Source organism: Ptychodera flava (assembly GCF_041260155.1).
Source record: "Ptychodera flava strain L36383 chromosome 3 unlocalized genomic scaffold, AS_Pfla_20210202 Scaffold_25__1_contigs__length_14229661_pilon, whole genome shotgun sequence".
In the NCBI taxonomy this organism is placed as follows: Eukaryota; Metazoa; Hemichordata; class Enteropneusta; family Ptychoderidae; genus Ptychodera; species Ptychodera flava.
In genome coordinates, this window is record NW_027248279.1 from 6966243 (window position 1) to 6981288 (window position 15046).

The 15046-nt window shown below is 37.3% G+C and overlaps 1 protein-coding gene across 1 annotated transcript in view; it reads left to right on the forward strand.

Moving 5' to 3' along the window:
• The window catches only part of LOC139125324 (HAUS augmin-like complex subunit 5), a 106804-nt gene that overhangs the window by 13806 nt on the left and 77952 nt on the right, over positions 1-15046 (forward strand). Inside the window, exons 7-8 of the mRNA XM_070691423.1 lie at positions 370-452; positions 2778-2814. Of these exons, the coding sequence (XP_070547524.1) occupies positions 370-452; positions 2778-2814 (120 nt within the window). The remainder of the gene's footprint in view (positions 1-369; positions 453-2777; positions 2815-15046) is intronic.

A 15046-nucleotide genomic window follows, 5' to 3' on the forward strand; every position in this document is an offset into this window, starting at 1 on the left:
CTTCATTGTAGTATTATGCTCATTGAAAAAAACCCAACTATCTATGTGTGATGTAATGCTAGTGGTTCTACTCTGGAATAAAAAGCACGCAATATGTACTACATACTCAGTATGCGCTGTGATGGTGATACAAACAAACCCACATGTACAAATGCTGATGAAATACACATATTTCTGTGTGTGTTTGTGCACATAGATTTGTTTGTACCATGGTCCATTGGAATCCCTTGTTTAACCTATTCACAACAAATGTTTAGATAAGGTGTATATATGCATGTTGCAAAATATGGCTATCTATTGTGTGATTTTATTCCGATATTAATGAGTTCACACCAAACTCATCCATGGTTCTGTTGTTTTCTTCAACAGAGAAGTGTCAGAGAAGCGTGTGAAGCCATTGCATCATTCCACCAGCAACTAGTCAGGGGACAGTTCACAGACAAAGCCACCTTGTAAGTATTCATTGATGAAAAAACATCAGTTCATCAATGTAAACCAGATAGCCCTGTTCTTCTTCAGTAATTGAGTTCATATCTTTTTGAAAACTGTCATACCAACTCTGACGCAGGGTACAGTACTTGCATTTGTGATTGACACTTTTCAACCTCATTACTCAGGAATGTGGATAATTTTCAAATTTTTCAAATTATTCCAAAACAAAAACATGCAGTATGTTTGAAAGTAATTAATGGGTAAATATACTGAACTTTATTCTGTGTATTGATTCTAAAACTTGAAATCTAAAATGTCACTTGATCCAAGAAGTCTCCTTTTCAAGCTCCCAGTTGTCAAGGGAATTCTTTTTCATTTAGCATACTTTTTTGCCGATGATAACTTCATTCAAACTAACTACAGTTTAGATAGCAAGCATCTACACACCAAATACAAGTTGATAGTTCTTAAGTTGATACACTTGATCCAAGAGTTGACCTCTGTCAAATTTGGTGAAAATGTGGGGAAATTTTCATGTTTGTATTTGGGACAATTTCCTGCAATTTAGGTCAAAAATAATTTTCTCTGAATTAACTAATTTTGATGTACCAGGCTGCATAGTGTTGTATGTATGTATGTCCATTGCAACAGTTGCTAACCATTACATACTTTGCCTTAGTATTTGATGAACTATGCATCAAAGTGTTAGCCTAGACCCTATTCGTCACTTTCGTCCTCCGACCAACTCCGTCTAGCCTCGATGTCCACTTTTAGCGCCGCAGCATAAAAAACAGCTCATTTGAAAGTGAATGGTTTCCGGGAGAGACGATGATGTCACTGGCGTCCCTTTGAAAGTTGATCAGTCAAAATGTTCCTCTCATGATTGGCCAATGATTAAATGGGTGTTCCTCATAAACTAGCCAGAGAACGTTTAGACGAAGCGACGAATAGGGTCTAGGCAATCAAAGTGTGTTCAAATGCACTGGACATTATGATTATTACAAGCTATGGCCCATAGAAGCTATCTAATATTGTATGTACCGGTACACTCACTCTGGCCTGGCACATCGAACCAATTGTGAGCCAAGTGTCATTGATGCTATGTTTATTCTTGATTTGTAAGAGAATGGTTGAAAGTTTTGAGAACTGCATTGCCACTGGTAGAAGTTCACTAATTTGGGTTTTTCATTCAACTATTTGCCTTTAAAGGGGAAATTTACCCAGACTTTCTTAGGTATTCAGGTCGTTATTTAGTGAAAAATAATCAAAATAGCATAGGTTTCATTCACTTTCACTTGCGCGTATTAGCACAGTGGCCACTAGCTGAACGCACGGAAACCGGAAGTGACGTATCAAACTTGCTAGTCACAGCGGGTTCAAAGCGAGGTCACTTATAACAAAGCTCTTCTACGCCAAGTGGAGTAAGCGTACGTGGTATGCAAACCTCAGCGCTCGACTGAAAATCATATTATAAATGGCCAAAATAATCGGTAATAACTTCAAACCTGAACGAGCAATCGATGATCCAGACTGACATCGTCAGAAAGTTACAGCGACTCGAGTTCGGAAAGTGACTATTCTAGCTCCGATGACGAAGTTCAAATATTTCTCGGCGATCAATCATGCCTGTCATTGTCAACCCAATCACTGTGAAATCATGCCGACACCGAAGTAATGCCAATGCTCTATAGAGATCGACATTAATTCTAAAAGTGCAAGCATTTTTAATGTGATACAGAACACCCTGATGTAGCCATGATTAGTCTAGAGCCGGCGGTCCTATCTACAGCGTTCCGTTTTTAGTGCCTGAGCGTACGCACAGTCCCATATGTACAAGCAAAGCACTTGGGGCTGGATATGCCCTGGGCAGTTTTCTTTTTGGCTTGTAGTTCAGTAGTTGGACTTGCAACTTTCGCTAAAAGCAGCCCTTCTCAAAGTTGAATTCGCAGAAAACTTTATTTCTGCTCGACTTAAACATCGACACCGAGTGCCTGGCCACTATATTCTGTAGCCATTCTATAAACTATACAGTTGCACACGTCGACTGCTTCAATGACCAAGTTTACGACGTCATTTCCGGTATTTTAGTACACCGCTGTTCGTTAGCCAGTGAGTGAAAGTGAATAAAATCGACTCGAAAGCCTTTCAATGACCATATCAGTTTAATATTCCAAAATTAATTTTCAGGGTAAATTTCCCCTTTAAGGTATAAAATGTTGCCCCTAAGAAAAGAGTCTTTTGGATAAACCATCTTAAAGAAACAATTACACTGCCAGTGTACAGTTATGTTAGTATGTGTGTATGGCAAATTAGGTGACACTGACTAATATCTTTTCTTCAATTAGGCACAAGAAAAGACAGCATCTGTGGACTAAAGTTGAGGTGAGAGTCAAACAAACAAGCACACTCTTTGACATGATTAGTGGTAATTCTGTATATGATAACTTGAATACATGGGTTTCTGTGCCCGAGAGCAGGTGACAATTTGCTCAAAGCCAGGAGGGCAAATTGTCTCCTGCTGTGAAGGCACGTAAACCCATGTAGTCAGGCAATAATATTTTTATTACATGCCTCTTCACAGTTAATGCAATATGACATTTAGTTACATGCAGGGCATTCTCAAACTATTTTACCGTTATCGACATGCATCAAACAGATTTAATGAAAGTCAAAATAGCAGCGTGCGTGTAATAAAGTTAGTTAAAAGGACAAAGTCGGCAATTTTTCATGAATTTTGTTTGATGCGAGATATTACTTATGTTGAAAGATAATGGATGAATGGGTGACCATGCATATATATTTGACCCTGATTTTAGATAAATTAAATGAAACCACCACAAAAATGAATAAATGGTCATGACTATTAATTTATTTTCGCGATGGTTCATTGATCATGTCAAAAATCGGGGTTGAATATATGCATGGTCACCCATTTATTCAACATGTCAAACAATATTAGTAGTATCTCGCATCAAACAAAATTCATGAAAAATGGCCGACTTTGTCCATTTAAGTTCATTTTATGAAATAAAATTTGCAACCCCAATTTTCATATAATTTAGAGTTTCTTCACTTTCTCAGTACTATTTTTTGTAGCTGTCAAAAAATGGCTGACCCCATTCCAATTTTTGAAAAGAGGGTGCACACCCCACACACACTGACAAAGGTAACACAGAAGGAAAATATAATATATATATATATATATATATAATATATATATATATATATATATATATATATATATATATATATATATATTTTTTTTTTTTTTTTTTTTTTTTTTTGAGTATATTTTAAACGTTCAGTCATTCTGTGTTTTGGTGAAATTGTTGTCATGTCAGTTTTAAGATAGGAACCTCAAAGCGTCAATTTTAAAGTTTGAATACAGTATTTTAAATGACTTGTGAATGTATTCCACACTTTCTATGCGTAACCAGATGTCCAGAACTGTTGTACATAAAAGGATGTTAATCACAAATGTCAAAGAGAGAAAAGCAGTAAATCAAAACTTCATTCGGTAATTAGACTTGCCAGTCATCCAATTACATCTCCTGAGAAACAATATCGGGCCATTTTATAGGTTGTAACCGAATCTGATATGCACAGTGTCTGAGAAGACCTTCTCTTTTAACATTGAAACCATAAAAGCACAGCTAGTAATGACAAAAACTGCCTTTTGTCGACTATCATTTTACTCATAAAAACGCCTTGAAAATCTGTGACAGAAAGGATATTAGTTGCATCAATGAGGATGAAAAATATCTTGTCATTTTTCTCTTTGTAAAGTATGTCACTGTATCCAATGTATTGTGAAATATCACAGCATGTTGCTTTCCAATACTGAATTGTCATTGAGAAACCAGAAAAGAATCAGGAATTTGTCATGCTTTTCATATGAACTGCAGATTTCATAATGATTAGTACACTTTGAAAAACAGACTTTCAGTTTGCAAACATCAAGATATCTCTTACACATATATCTGATATATTAATGTTCCGCACCTGAACAGCGTACCGAAAAATATTAAACATCCACATGTCTCATCTCTGATATATATATGTCTATCTCGCCTTCGGCTCGAAGTTGTACGGCTCCGTGAAAAACACTCGTATACGATGACGTCAAACAGAGAAAAATACCATGGGATTATATATTTATCACATGAACAGTCTTCTTATTTTTCTTTTGACGTAGAGGAATCAAAATTATTGTAACAAATTGCGTGAATTTCGTCGTGATTTGTCTTTTATTTACGCGGATCACTTTCATTTAACGGGTAAAACGGCCCGTCACCCAGCGGATACTTTCATTCATAAATCCCATTAAGTTCAAATTTTGATACATGGAACGGTATTTCTACCAATCAGACATACGGATTCGGTCACGTGAAGGTCTCAATCATTGTCTCGCGCTGTCGATACCAGGCAAGTCGTCTAACGGCGGACATGGCTTTCACCACGCTAGCGACGGATAGCCATAGTATTTAGAATATTTACGAATAGATTTATAAAATAAAATGCAACGACACGATCGAAACAGTAATTCTCATTCTTAGAGATGCTGTGGCTTTTGAAAAAATCACACAAGTTTTCGACTTTGGCGAGCGCGAAAGATTCAATTCGATGACACAAATAGTAGGCCACATCGCATGTTTGTTTGTGTGTGGCCGCAACGCTGCCATCACCGGTCTCCGCCGGTGTCAACTCGGATCCCGATCTCGGTCGTCAATGTTTTCGTCTGACGGACTTTGATGTTTGCAGTGACACATATCTCGCCCGTAGATACATCCTAATTTTATTACTTGAGGGAAACTCCGTTCTGATGTGTGTGTTGTCTGAGTCAACTCTCGAAATACATCGGATTCCACGGCGCTGCACTGAAGAGTTATCTTCGCTACAGCCTTACGCTGAGGGTTTGATTCCGAGCTACATTACGGAATTTTTAGTGTGATGAAGGAAATTTATCGTTGTTAGTCGAATGACTTTATGCTTTTGCCTCCTATGTCGCTTTCCCGAAGATTATACTGTACTCATTTATTCAGTTGAACCTACGTTGAGGTGTAGATTTCAGGTTTATTGCCAACCGGGATCGCCAGGTACTATACAGGTACGACTTCCACATTGAGCCTTGCCTTTACGACTCGACTGGAGCCTAGCCGCGACGCGACGTTATTGAGCCATTAAAAAACGATCAACGGTATCCCCATTCGATTCTCGGTAATAGCTATAGTTTTTGCGACTCGAAAGTTCGTTGGACATGCCGTCTATGTTTCCACGTGCGCATTTGTCGGGTCACCTTTTTGTAAAATTGTCATGAGAGCATGGCATAGATCACGACAAATCGGTCTGTGTTCGTCGCGTCTCGAGCTCGACGTGCAGGTGTGAACGGTACCATGCAGGAAAAAAGTTCCGGTTGATGACGTACAACAGGGGTAATATGGATTTCTTATCTGTGCTGGTTTACGTCACACAGGTGGAGATACGGGCCAGTTCATGTGATAATATATGAAAGTTTCACGCCCGCACCAAAAGGGTGCCGAAAAATGCAACTGAGTGATGAAATTGTGGCTGGTACAATGTATTTTAGGCAAGTATGAGCTCGTGTTGAAATTCAAAAACACATTGACACCCCCTATCCCCCCTTGGACATTTCAAAAATATGGTGACTGCCTTCATTATCAAAGTCAAAAACAGGGTGACACCCCCCTTAACAATCTTCTCTAGTGCCAATGTACATCTCATTTGAAATTTCATTTGTATCATCCTTAATGTGAGTACTTTCAAGTTTGTGAAAAACATTTCAATTGGTCAGATGGTTTTACAGCCATTAGATTCTACAGAAAACCTATAATAACCATGATATGATATTAAAAATTATTCTTTACAAGAACCAAAAGACCATTCAAGTTCAGATTTTGCATATAGTATCATCAGTGTAAGTACTTATACCGTGGCAACCGCTTGGGCCCCACCAATGCAGCTCGCAGCTTTAATTAAATATGGTCCTTCTCAATCAGGACCTAATCCTTCCCCCCTCAAATTATCAGTAAAGGGGCCATTCCCCTCTTGTAAGAGAAACTCTGAGAAAGCAGTGTTGTTTGAGAAGTCTAAACGGTGTGGAAATTAATATGACAGAGAAATCCTTAATTCCATTTCTTCTCAAAATAGACTATTTTTAGAATCCTCACAAGCTGTGTCCATACATAATTAGCCCCTTAGGGATGATATGGTCTTCTGTAATATGCAGTGATTCTGCACGCTCTGAAATGATCTGAAGTCGTTAATGGCAAGGACGGTCAGACCCACTTTAATTTCATAATATGCTAACAGATGAGATCAACATTCACCCATCAAATCAGAATTTCCCATTGCCAAAAGTTTTGTTCCCAGCTCCAAAGAAATTGCAATGAAGTTTGAAAGCGAGTATTGGTGCCTGTACATGTGCAAATTTAGCCTTGCAATTCTCACTTTCAACGATAACATGCCCATACTTTTCAGGTGCGACAATATCAATAGACAAGCAAACACAAGGAATAAATTACACAACTAAAATTATTGTGTAAAATTATCAGTTGGATTACCTACCAGAAGCCTTTAAACCAGCTTACAGGGGAGGACAAAATGTGTGAAATGGCAAAAGTGATAAGTGCCAATTAATATTTGTAGTTAAAAACCAGCTGTTGTACTTTCTGGATAAATTCAACATCCTTATTAGTACTCAATATGGTTTTCGGAAACATTACAGCACCACACTGGCTCTTGCCGATCTTGTATCTGATCTCTCTGACAAAATGGACGAAGGTTATATTACATTTGGTATTTTTATTGACTTACGTAAGGCTTTCGACACGATTGATCATAACATTCTCCTTCATAAACTTTCTCACTATGGTATCAGAGGACGTGCCCTCAATTGGTTCGAAAGCTATCTTGAAAATCGGCAACAACTGGTTGATATAGATGGGAACTCGTCATCCCCAATGGAGTTGAAATGTGGTGTGCCTCAAGGTTCTATATTTGGACCTATCCTTTTCCTCCTTTACATCAATGATATTACTTCCTCAACTGATGCTTTCAGCTTTCGTCTTTTTGCAGACGACACTAACCTCTTCAGATCCATTGATACCCCAACTGTTGACTTAGATGATTTAAATGTCCATTTTAACAAGGTGTGTATATGGTGTCGAGCAAATAAGCTCACTATTAGTCTTGAGAAAACTAATTACATGATTATTAAAACTCAGCAGAAGCAGATACATGTTCACGGATCATTAGTTGTTGGTAGTGCGACTATAAACGGTGTGTCCTTAACAACTTACTTGGGGGTATCGATTGACCCTTCATTAACATGGAAAGCTCACATTGAGAGAATACGACGTAAGATTAGTCCCATTGTTGGTATCATTTCGCGTATACGCCACTATGTTCCTAAAACTGCTCTTCTTTTATTATATAATAGTCTCATCTTGCCCCACCTTATGTACTCTCTCGAAATTTGGGGGAATGCTTATCGGTCCACCCTTAAACCGCTTCTCCTTATTCAAAAGAAACTTGTAAGGTTAATTTCTTTTTCTGCTTTTGATGCCCCCTCAGCTCCCCTGTTCGCCAAATTTGGTATCCTTGACATCCATGCACTTTGCAAACAACAGTCCTGCTTGTTCCTATATGATCTTAATACAGGCCACTATGCACATAGTCTTTACCACTATTTACCTCGTCCTGTTCCGCATTTATCTCAACTCGCTCAAGTACCAGTGGAAATTTACCAGTTCCCAAAGTAAAGCTCACAGTCAACCATCACAACTTTAAATATGCAGCAACTCGGCATTGGAATTCCCTTCCTTCAGCCATAAAACATATTACTAATAGACATTAGTTTAAAAAACATCTGAAAAGATATCTCCTGGCAGAGTAATGTTTTCTATTTTCCATCCATATTCTTATTTTATTTTTCTCGCTGTGCATTTGTCTGTGCTATACGATGTATTTTTCATTATTTTCTATAGATCTGATTATTTATGCCTACATGGCATACTGAGAAAGAGTTTTAACTTCTCAGCAATATGTATATTTATCCGCATTTGTTGTTAACATTTGTTAATAGAAGTGATGTCTGTCATTCTTCGTTGTATCTCGCAATAAGATAGGTCTAAATATTCATTACGGACCATAGACTCGACTAGGTATGTATACCTATTTTCTATGGTCCTCACCAGAGTTAGAACTTGCTAAATTCACTATTTGAGTCAGATTTCAACATTAATGTATTTAACTTTGGTGAAATAAACAGTCATATCATATCAATATCTTGTGCAACGTTGCTGTCTCCTTAAAAAACAAGAAGGAACTGAGACTGGTAGTTTACAATGTGTAGACTGCTGCTTGGTGACTGTGTTATCTGATATTGATTTTCCACTTCCCTTGCTCTGTGGAGGAAACTATTCTTATAAAAGTTGACCACAGCACAGTCATGCATCTTTTGCTTACAAGAATGAATGATTATAGTAGTCATACCATAGAAAAAACGGGCTGATGCGCTGACCATTTATGGTCAAGGGCAAGAGGAAAGCCAAAAATTAACGGGCGAGGCTTGCCGAGCCTGGTAATTTGGCTTTCCTCTCGCCTGCGCCCATAAATGAAAGTTAATGGTCAGCACAGAGTCTGTTATTTCAATTATGTTATCAACGAACCCCAAAAAAACATCAAAATGTATGAAAATTTCCCGTGCAAACGATAACGGGGCCCCTGAACCTGTCAGTGAGTTGTGTGAGCACTGTAAAAATTTTGCAAATCCGGAGATTTTTTCAAAAGTGTCTAAACTTGGCCCACAAGTATTCCATTTTATTTTGTGATTGATTATGATCTTTGTGCAAATTACAATTTACGTTTTAGCTGAAAAGTTATGATGTTTACGATATTATTCATATTCACGGGCACATAAACAAACCATTATTGCGTATTTGTGGTTTGTCACCTGGTTCAGCTCGACCAATTAAAATGCGACGGACAGGGCATGGTAATATAATGTGTGTCATTCATTGATTTATATCCTGCATAGCAATTATAGAAGTATAGTTTGTAAAATTCCATGCGGACATTGCTCTGTATATTACTCTCCAAGTTGAACAGCACTGCCTAGCTTGGAAGTAGAGGGAGGTAACACAGTCGGAAAACGGCAGTCTACACATTGTAGACCACCAGTCAAAATTCCTTGCTCTTTTCTGAGGGAGATAGGAACACTTGCAAGGGATATTGATAGGGACTTGCCAATTTTGCTTCCTCAATCATTTTGTTGTCTGCTGTAACATGTCATTCCATTCAAGAATTGAAATACACAACATCAAAAATGAAAGTTATTGCTTTGTTAGTGTTTTACAACATCACTGGTAATGTCTTTATGCATTTTAATACAGTAAAATTCAGCAAAATGACAAAATAATAATAGATGTTCAATGTTGTAGTGGCTTTGTTACAAAGTATCAGAGTCATTATTCATGTGATACTTCAACCTCCTTTATAATTTGGGTACGAAATGTAGCAGTTAACTTTCCGCCCTCTTGGGTAGGTTTAGGAAGAGTTCTTGCGGTAGAATGCACCAGACCCGCAAACTCTTACAATCATTTTATGGCGTACCACTTGTGGAGGCTCATGTTGAAGTTCTTAAAGCCCCACTAGCTTTATCTTTTAGCATCATTTTAGTGATTTTCCTTTCAAACTATAATAAGTTTGTGAGAATGTACTCATTTACATGTGTGTGTACACTTATTATTAGCTACTACCTGGGACTGTATGTGCAATTTTGAACAAGATTAAATATTTGTCCAGCCATTAAATCATAGCCCCGTGCTGAAAAGCAAAAAACCGTGGATACTGTGCATATCTGCACTGAAATCTTCACATAAACTGCACAGAGTAGTCCAATGTAGTGTATAGCCTAGGGTTGAATGTTTTAAACTGTGACATTGTATGTTCTGTTTCCTTTGTAATATTACCAATTTTTAAGAATGGGGGGAAATCAAAATGACCGTTAAAATTTGAATTTACTCGTGAAATGTTTCACAAAGGAATGGTTTCCTAATGCAGTAAAAGCCCATATCCCTTCAGAGGGTAGAATTCAGAGAAAAGCAGAAGAGAGTAGGAAGATATTTTGAGTTCAACAAATTTCAAGCGTTACAGCTAATGGGGCTTTAAGAGAATGACTCAAAAGTATTGTTCAGCAAAGTTTAAGTCTTCTAATTCTGAGACATGTACTACTTTAAAGTTAACTGTCTAATCTTTAATCAATGCCTTGACTACAAGTAATAATCTTGAAAAATTCCCTTCCAAACATACGGTGAACATTTATAGAATCTTTGCTGGAACTCTCTGGCACTCATGACATTCTTTATGGAGTCTTGCAGAGACCCTGCGATTCGCGTTCTTCCCTGTTGGAACACGCGTGCGCCCTTCAGAAACGCGACGCGAACCCCATGGGTCTGGACGTTATTGCAAGCGACCGGTCGGATTTCTGCCTGATCCGGGTACTTTATAGAACTCCACGCATCCGTTAATCAAACAAAAATGACAAGTACCATAGCCAAATAAATAAAAAATGAAAAATAAAAACAATACCGCGTATATAAGTCTACCAGCTACAAGTATATATTCTCTCCGCCAGTTAGATAGGTGTTTCTTTTACATCACTACCCTTATGAATATCATATACTTGCAAGAACCGACAGTCGCTGTGGCTGGCAGCGCGTGCTCACAGCTGCACACAGCCTTCGAATGCAGGCCCATCGCGGTGCGCACAAAACAAGGCACAGCGACTGTGGAGAGTCTATTCTTTATGGTGCTTGAAGTTTCCTGCAGTAAAAGTAGTCAAGGGGTTGAGCTTTTGTCATCAGTTTTAGGATCTTTGCTGTTTTCACAAGCCTGTCATCATACTATAAATTATAATAGTCAGGTGATACGTGATGGAAAGAGCAAAGTTTCACAGCTATTTTAATGAAGCGGATATGTTTTCATGTATTTTTAATTGACCAGGTTTGCCTCATGAGGATGTCAATATATAATGATGGAAAAAACAGAACTCAGTATATGTCAAAGTATCAAAGCCATTGTCAATGACAGAAGCCATGTGGGATCTTTTGATGACTTTGACTTTCATGATATCTTTTTATAAAATTTTTTAGTGAAGTAGTGTGGATCAATTAAAAATCTTGGTGTAGCAATACACGACCTTGAGCCTCCCCTGTGTTTTGTTGTTTCGAGCTCAAGGAAGTTTCTCGCCCACCTTTGTTGACGTACTTGCTGCTGATTTGCTACAGCAATGACACGTCACCATGAACAAAGCAGAAGAAAACCCAAATTGAACAGTTCTTCTAGCCATGCACACGATAAAAATAAACAGGAAGACTGAGGCAAACCTGACAGTAACTACAGGATGGTATTAAGGGAATAAAAACAACCATACATGTGTCAGTCCACGTGTAAGTCATTGTAACCTGAAGGACTTTGATTGAAGTGAAGTAGTGCACTATTCCCTTGATATATCTGAGTTAGAATCAACTCTCATGATCAGTAATTAATCTACATGATTTTGATGTCTATGAAGTTGTTGAGCTAATACCAAGCTCATGAGTACTTTGTTTAGATTATTTTGAAATGCTCATGAAAAACCAGAAGCAACTAGTCAAATCATCTGTTGCCAATATTACATACTTAAACACACATTCCTTTGTATACTATTTATATATTTATTTATTTAGTAGTTTTAGTGTAATCAACAGTGCCATGTGATGGCCTCTCACATAAGGAAAACAAGATAGGATGCGCCTTGAAATAGAAAAACTTTAACTTTTGCTCAGACGTTCCTCAACCATTCTCTTACTGAACTGAGAATGAAAATCAAGGGTCACCATGCGAAGTTTGGTACTTTGAAACAAACTGCCTAACATTTACTGATAGTTGAAATCCAAATTGGTCTCCATCACTGTGTTGTCTATGCAGAGAAAAAATAAAATTTTCAATTTTGAAACAACTAAGATAGTGACAATTTTTCATACCCCAAGAATTTTAAAATAAACCCCCACTAAGTGGTACATCAGAAAAGTATTGATAAAATCTTAGAAGACTTAAACTTTGCTGAACAAAACTTTGAGCCTTTCTATTAAAGCCCCACTAGCTGTAACTCTTGAAATTTGTTGAACTCAAAATATCTACTGGTTTTCTTTGAAGTCTACAGTCTGAAGGGATATGGGCTTTTACTGCATTAGGAAACCATTCCTTTGTGAAACATTTGACAAGTAAATTCAAATTTTATAAATACTACAAGGGAAACAGAACATCATAAAGTCACAGTTGAAAGCATTCACCCCTATGCGTTACATTGGACTACTCTGTGCAGTTTATGTGAAGATTTCAGTGCAGATATGCACAGTATCCACGGTTTTTGCTTTTCCACATGGGGCTGCGATTTAATGTTTGGGCAAACAGTGTAATCTTTATCTTGTTCAAAATTGCATATACAGTCCCAGGTAGTAGCTAATAATAAGTTTAAACACACATGTAAATGAGTACATTCTCACAAACTTGTTATAGTTTGAAAGGAAAATCATAAAAATTATACAAAAGATACAGCTAGTGGGGCTGTAAGAACTTCTATTCAAGACACATTTTACCTCAAGAATTTATTGAAACAGCTGACATATACACCTTATCCCCTACCAATATTATCATATTGATATGACCATATTGGATCATTGCATAAAACAAAGTTATCCTAACTGTTTGAAAGAAACTTAGTGATACATCTCTGTCTCATTCTGTCTCTGTCTCTCTGCACCCCCTGCCCCTTGTCTCTGTCTCTGTTTGTCTGTCTGTCTGTCTGTCTGTCGGTCTATCTGTCTTTTCACTAAGCAGCTTGGCAGCTAAATTTGAAGCAAGTATGTTATGAAAATTCATGTGCATAAATTTACGACTTGTGTCCAGTTTGATAGACTTGGCCCTGAACATGAATCAGTTAACCAGAATTCTGAATGTGGCACTTCCAAAACTGCTGCTAGGCCATCCCTATGATCCCTATCCAAATTAAGAAAAACTATAATTCATTTCTAGACTTTTGCTGGAAAAAGAATCACGTTATGAAGATGCTTGTGACAATTTGCGAGAAGGAAACACCGAGTGGATAATAAATGTGTTAATTTAAAGAAGGCTTCATACTATTTAACATTTGTGATATGTTAAGGAACAGTAACGATTTTTTTCATATTATTGCGTGACAAGAATTACAAAGAAGTCAACTTAGTTTGTAGGAACATTTGAAATAAAAAAAACATGTGTAACTGTCTTCCCTTGATGGTGTCCACAACCACTAGGGACATCAGAATCTGACAGTCAACTGTTGAATTTATGATAGCAATCTGCTAATTGCTCCTTTAGGGTCACACATCCAATTTTTTTCCTTCATGGAATTGCCATCTTTGACCGAGGTGATAACAAGCGACAGAAAATGGTACACAAAATTTGTTTACGGCTAAAAATGCAGTCAAATGTCATAAGGTCCTAAATCTACTCTTTGCCATTAAATTACCCTATGTTTTTATTTACTTCAGTTTTGATCAACAGTTGTAATGATGTGATTAATAAAAAAAGACCTCAGTGAAAACCATGAGTAAAAATCATTGAACACCACAACTGTGTAACCATAGGCATTTGAAAGATGTCACAGTTACCGTCTTGTTGTATTTATTTTATTTAGTTTTTAATTTTCAACAGAAGCCAAATAGATTTATGTCAGAAAACTAACATGTTATAAGTGTGAACATTTTACCCAATGCTATTGGTTGTAGATGTGATACATAAATACTTTGAAGAAGACATTTTTTGTTAAAGGGGAAGTTCACCAAGGTTGATTTTTAGCTTTTGGGTATCTTGTTCTGGAAAAGCCATTTTCACTCAATATAATGTGCATGATTTTTACAAAGAGTATCATGAGAATAGTAGCGGAAGTTGCATTATAGGGCTTCATCAACTCAATGTATTTTGAATCATGGGAAAAAAGCACCAAGCTTGGTGCTTTCATCACTTGATATGGCAGGGACCATCTTCTGATGGGTATGACATTGTCATTCATGTTCAAAACAAGCTGTTTGTATTTGCATAACTATTGATTATGTTTTGTAAATACACACAGCGTGGCATGAACGTGAGTGAGTGGACAATGCCATACCCAACAGAAGATGGTCCCTGCCATATCACATAATAAAAGCGCCAAGCTTGGTGCTTTTTTCCCCATAATTCAAAATACATTGAGTTGATGAAGCCCTAGAATGCAACTTCTGCCGCAATTTTTATCCATTTTTGTAAAAAATTGCACAAGCTATGAAGCGAAAACAGATTTTCTGGAATAAATGACCCAAAAGCCAGCACATATGTAAAAATCACCCTTGGTGAACTTCCTCTATAAAGTATTATAGGCCTTGAAAGTGAAAGACTTAAACTTTTGGCCAAACTTTCCTAATGGAATATTTTAACGATTCTCTTTCAAAATCAAGAATAAAAATCCGGGGTCACCGTGCAAATTTTGGTACCATCCCTCTGTTAACTCTATGGAGAAAATAACATTTTGGAT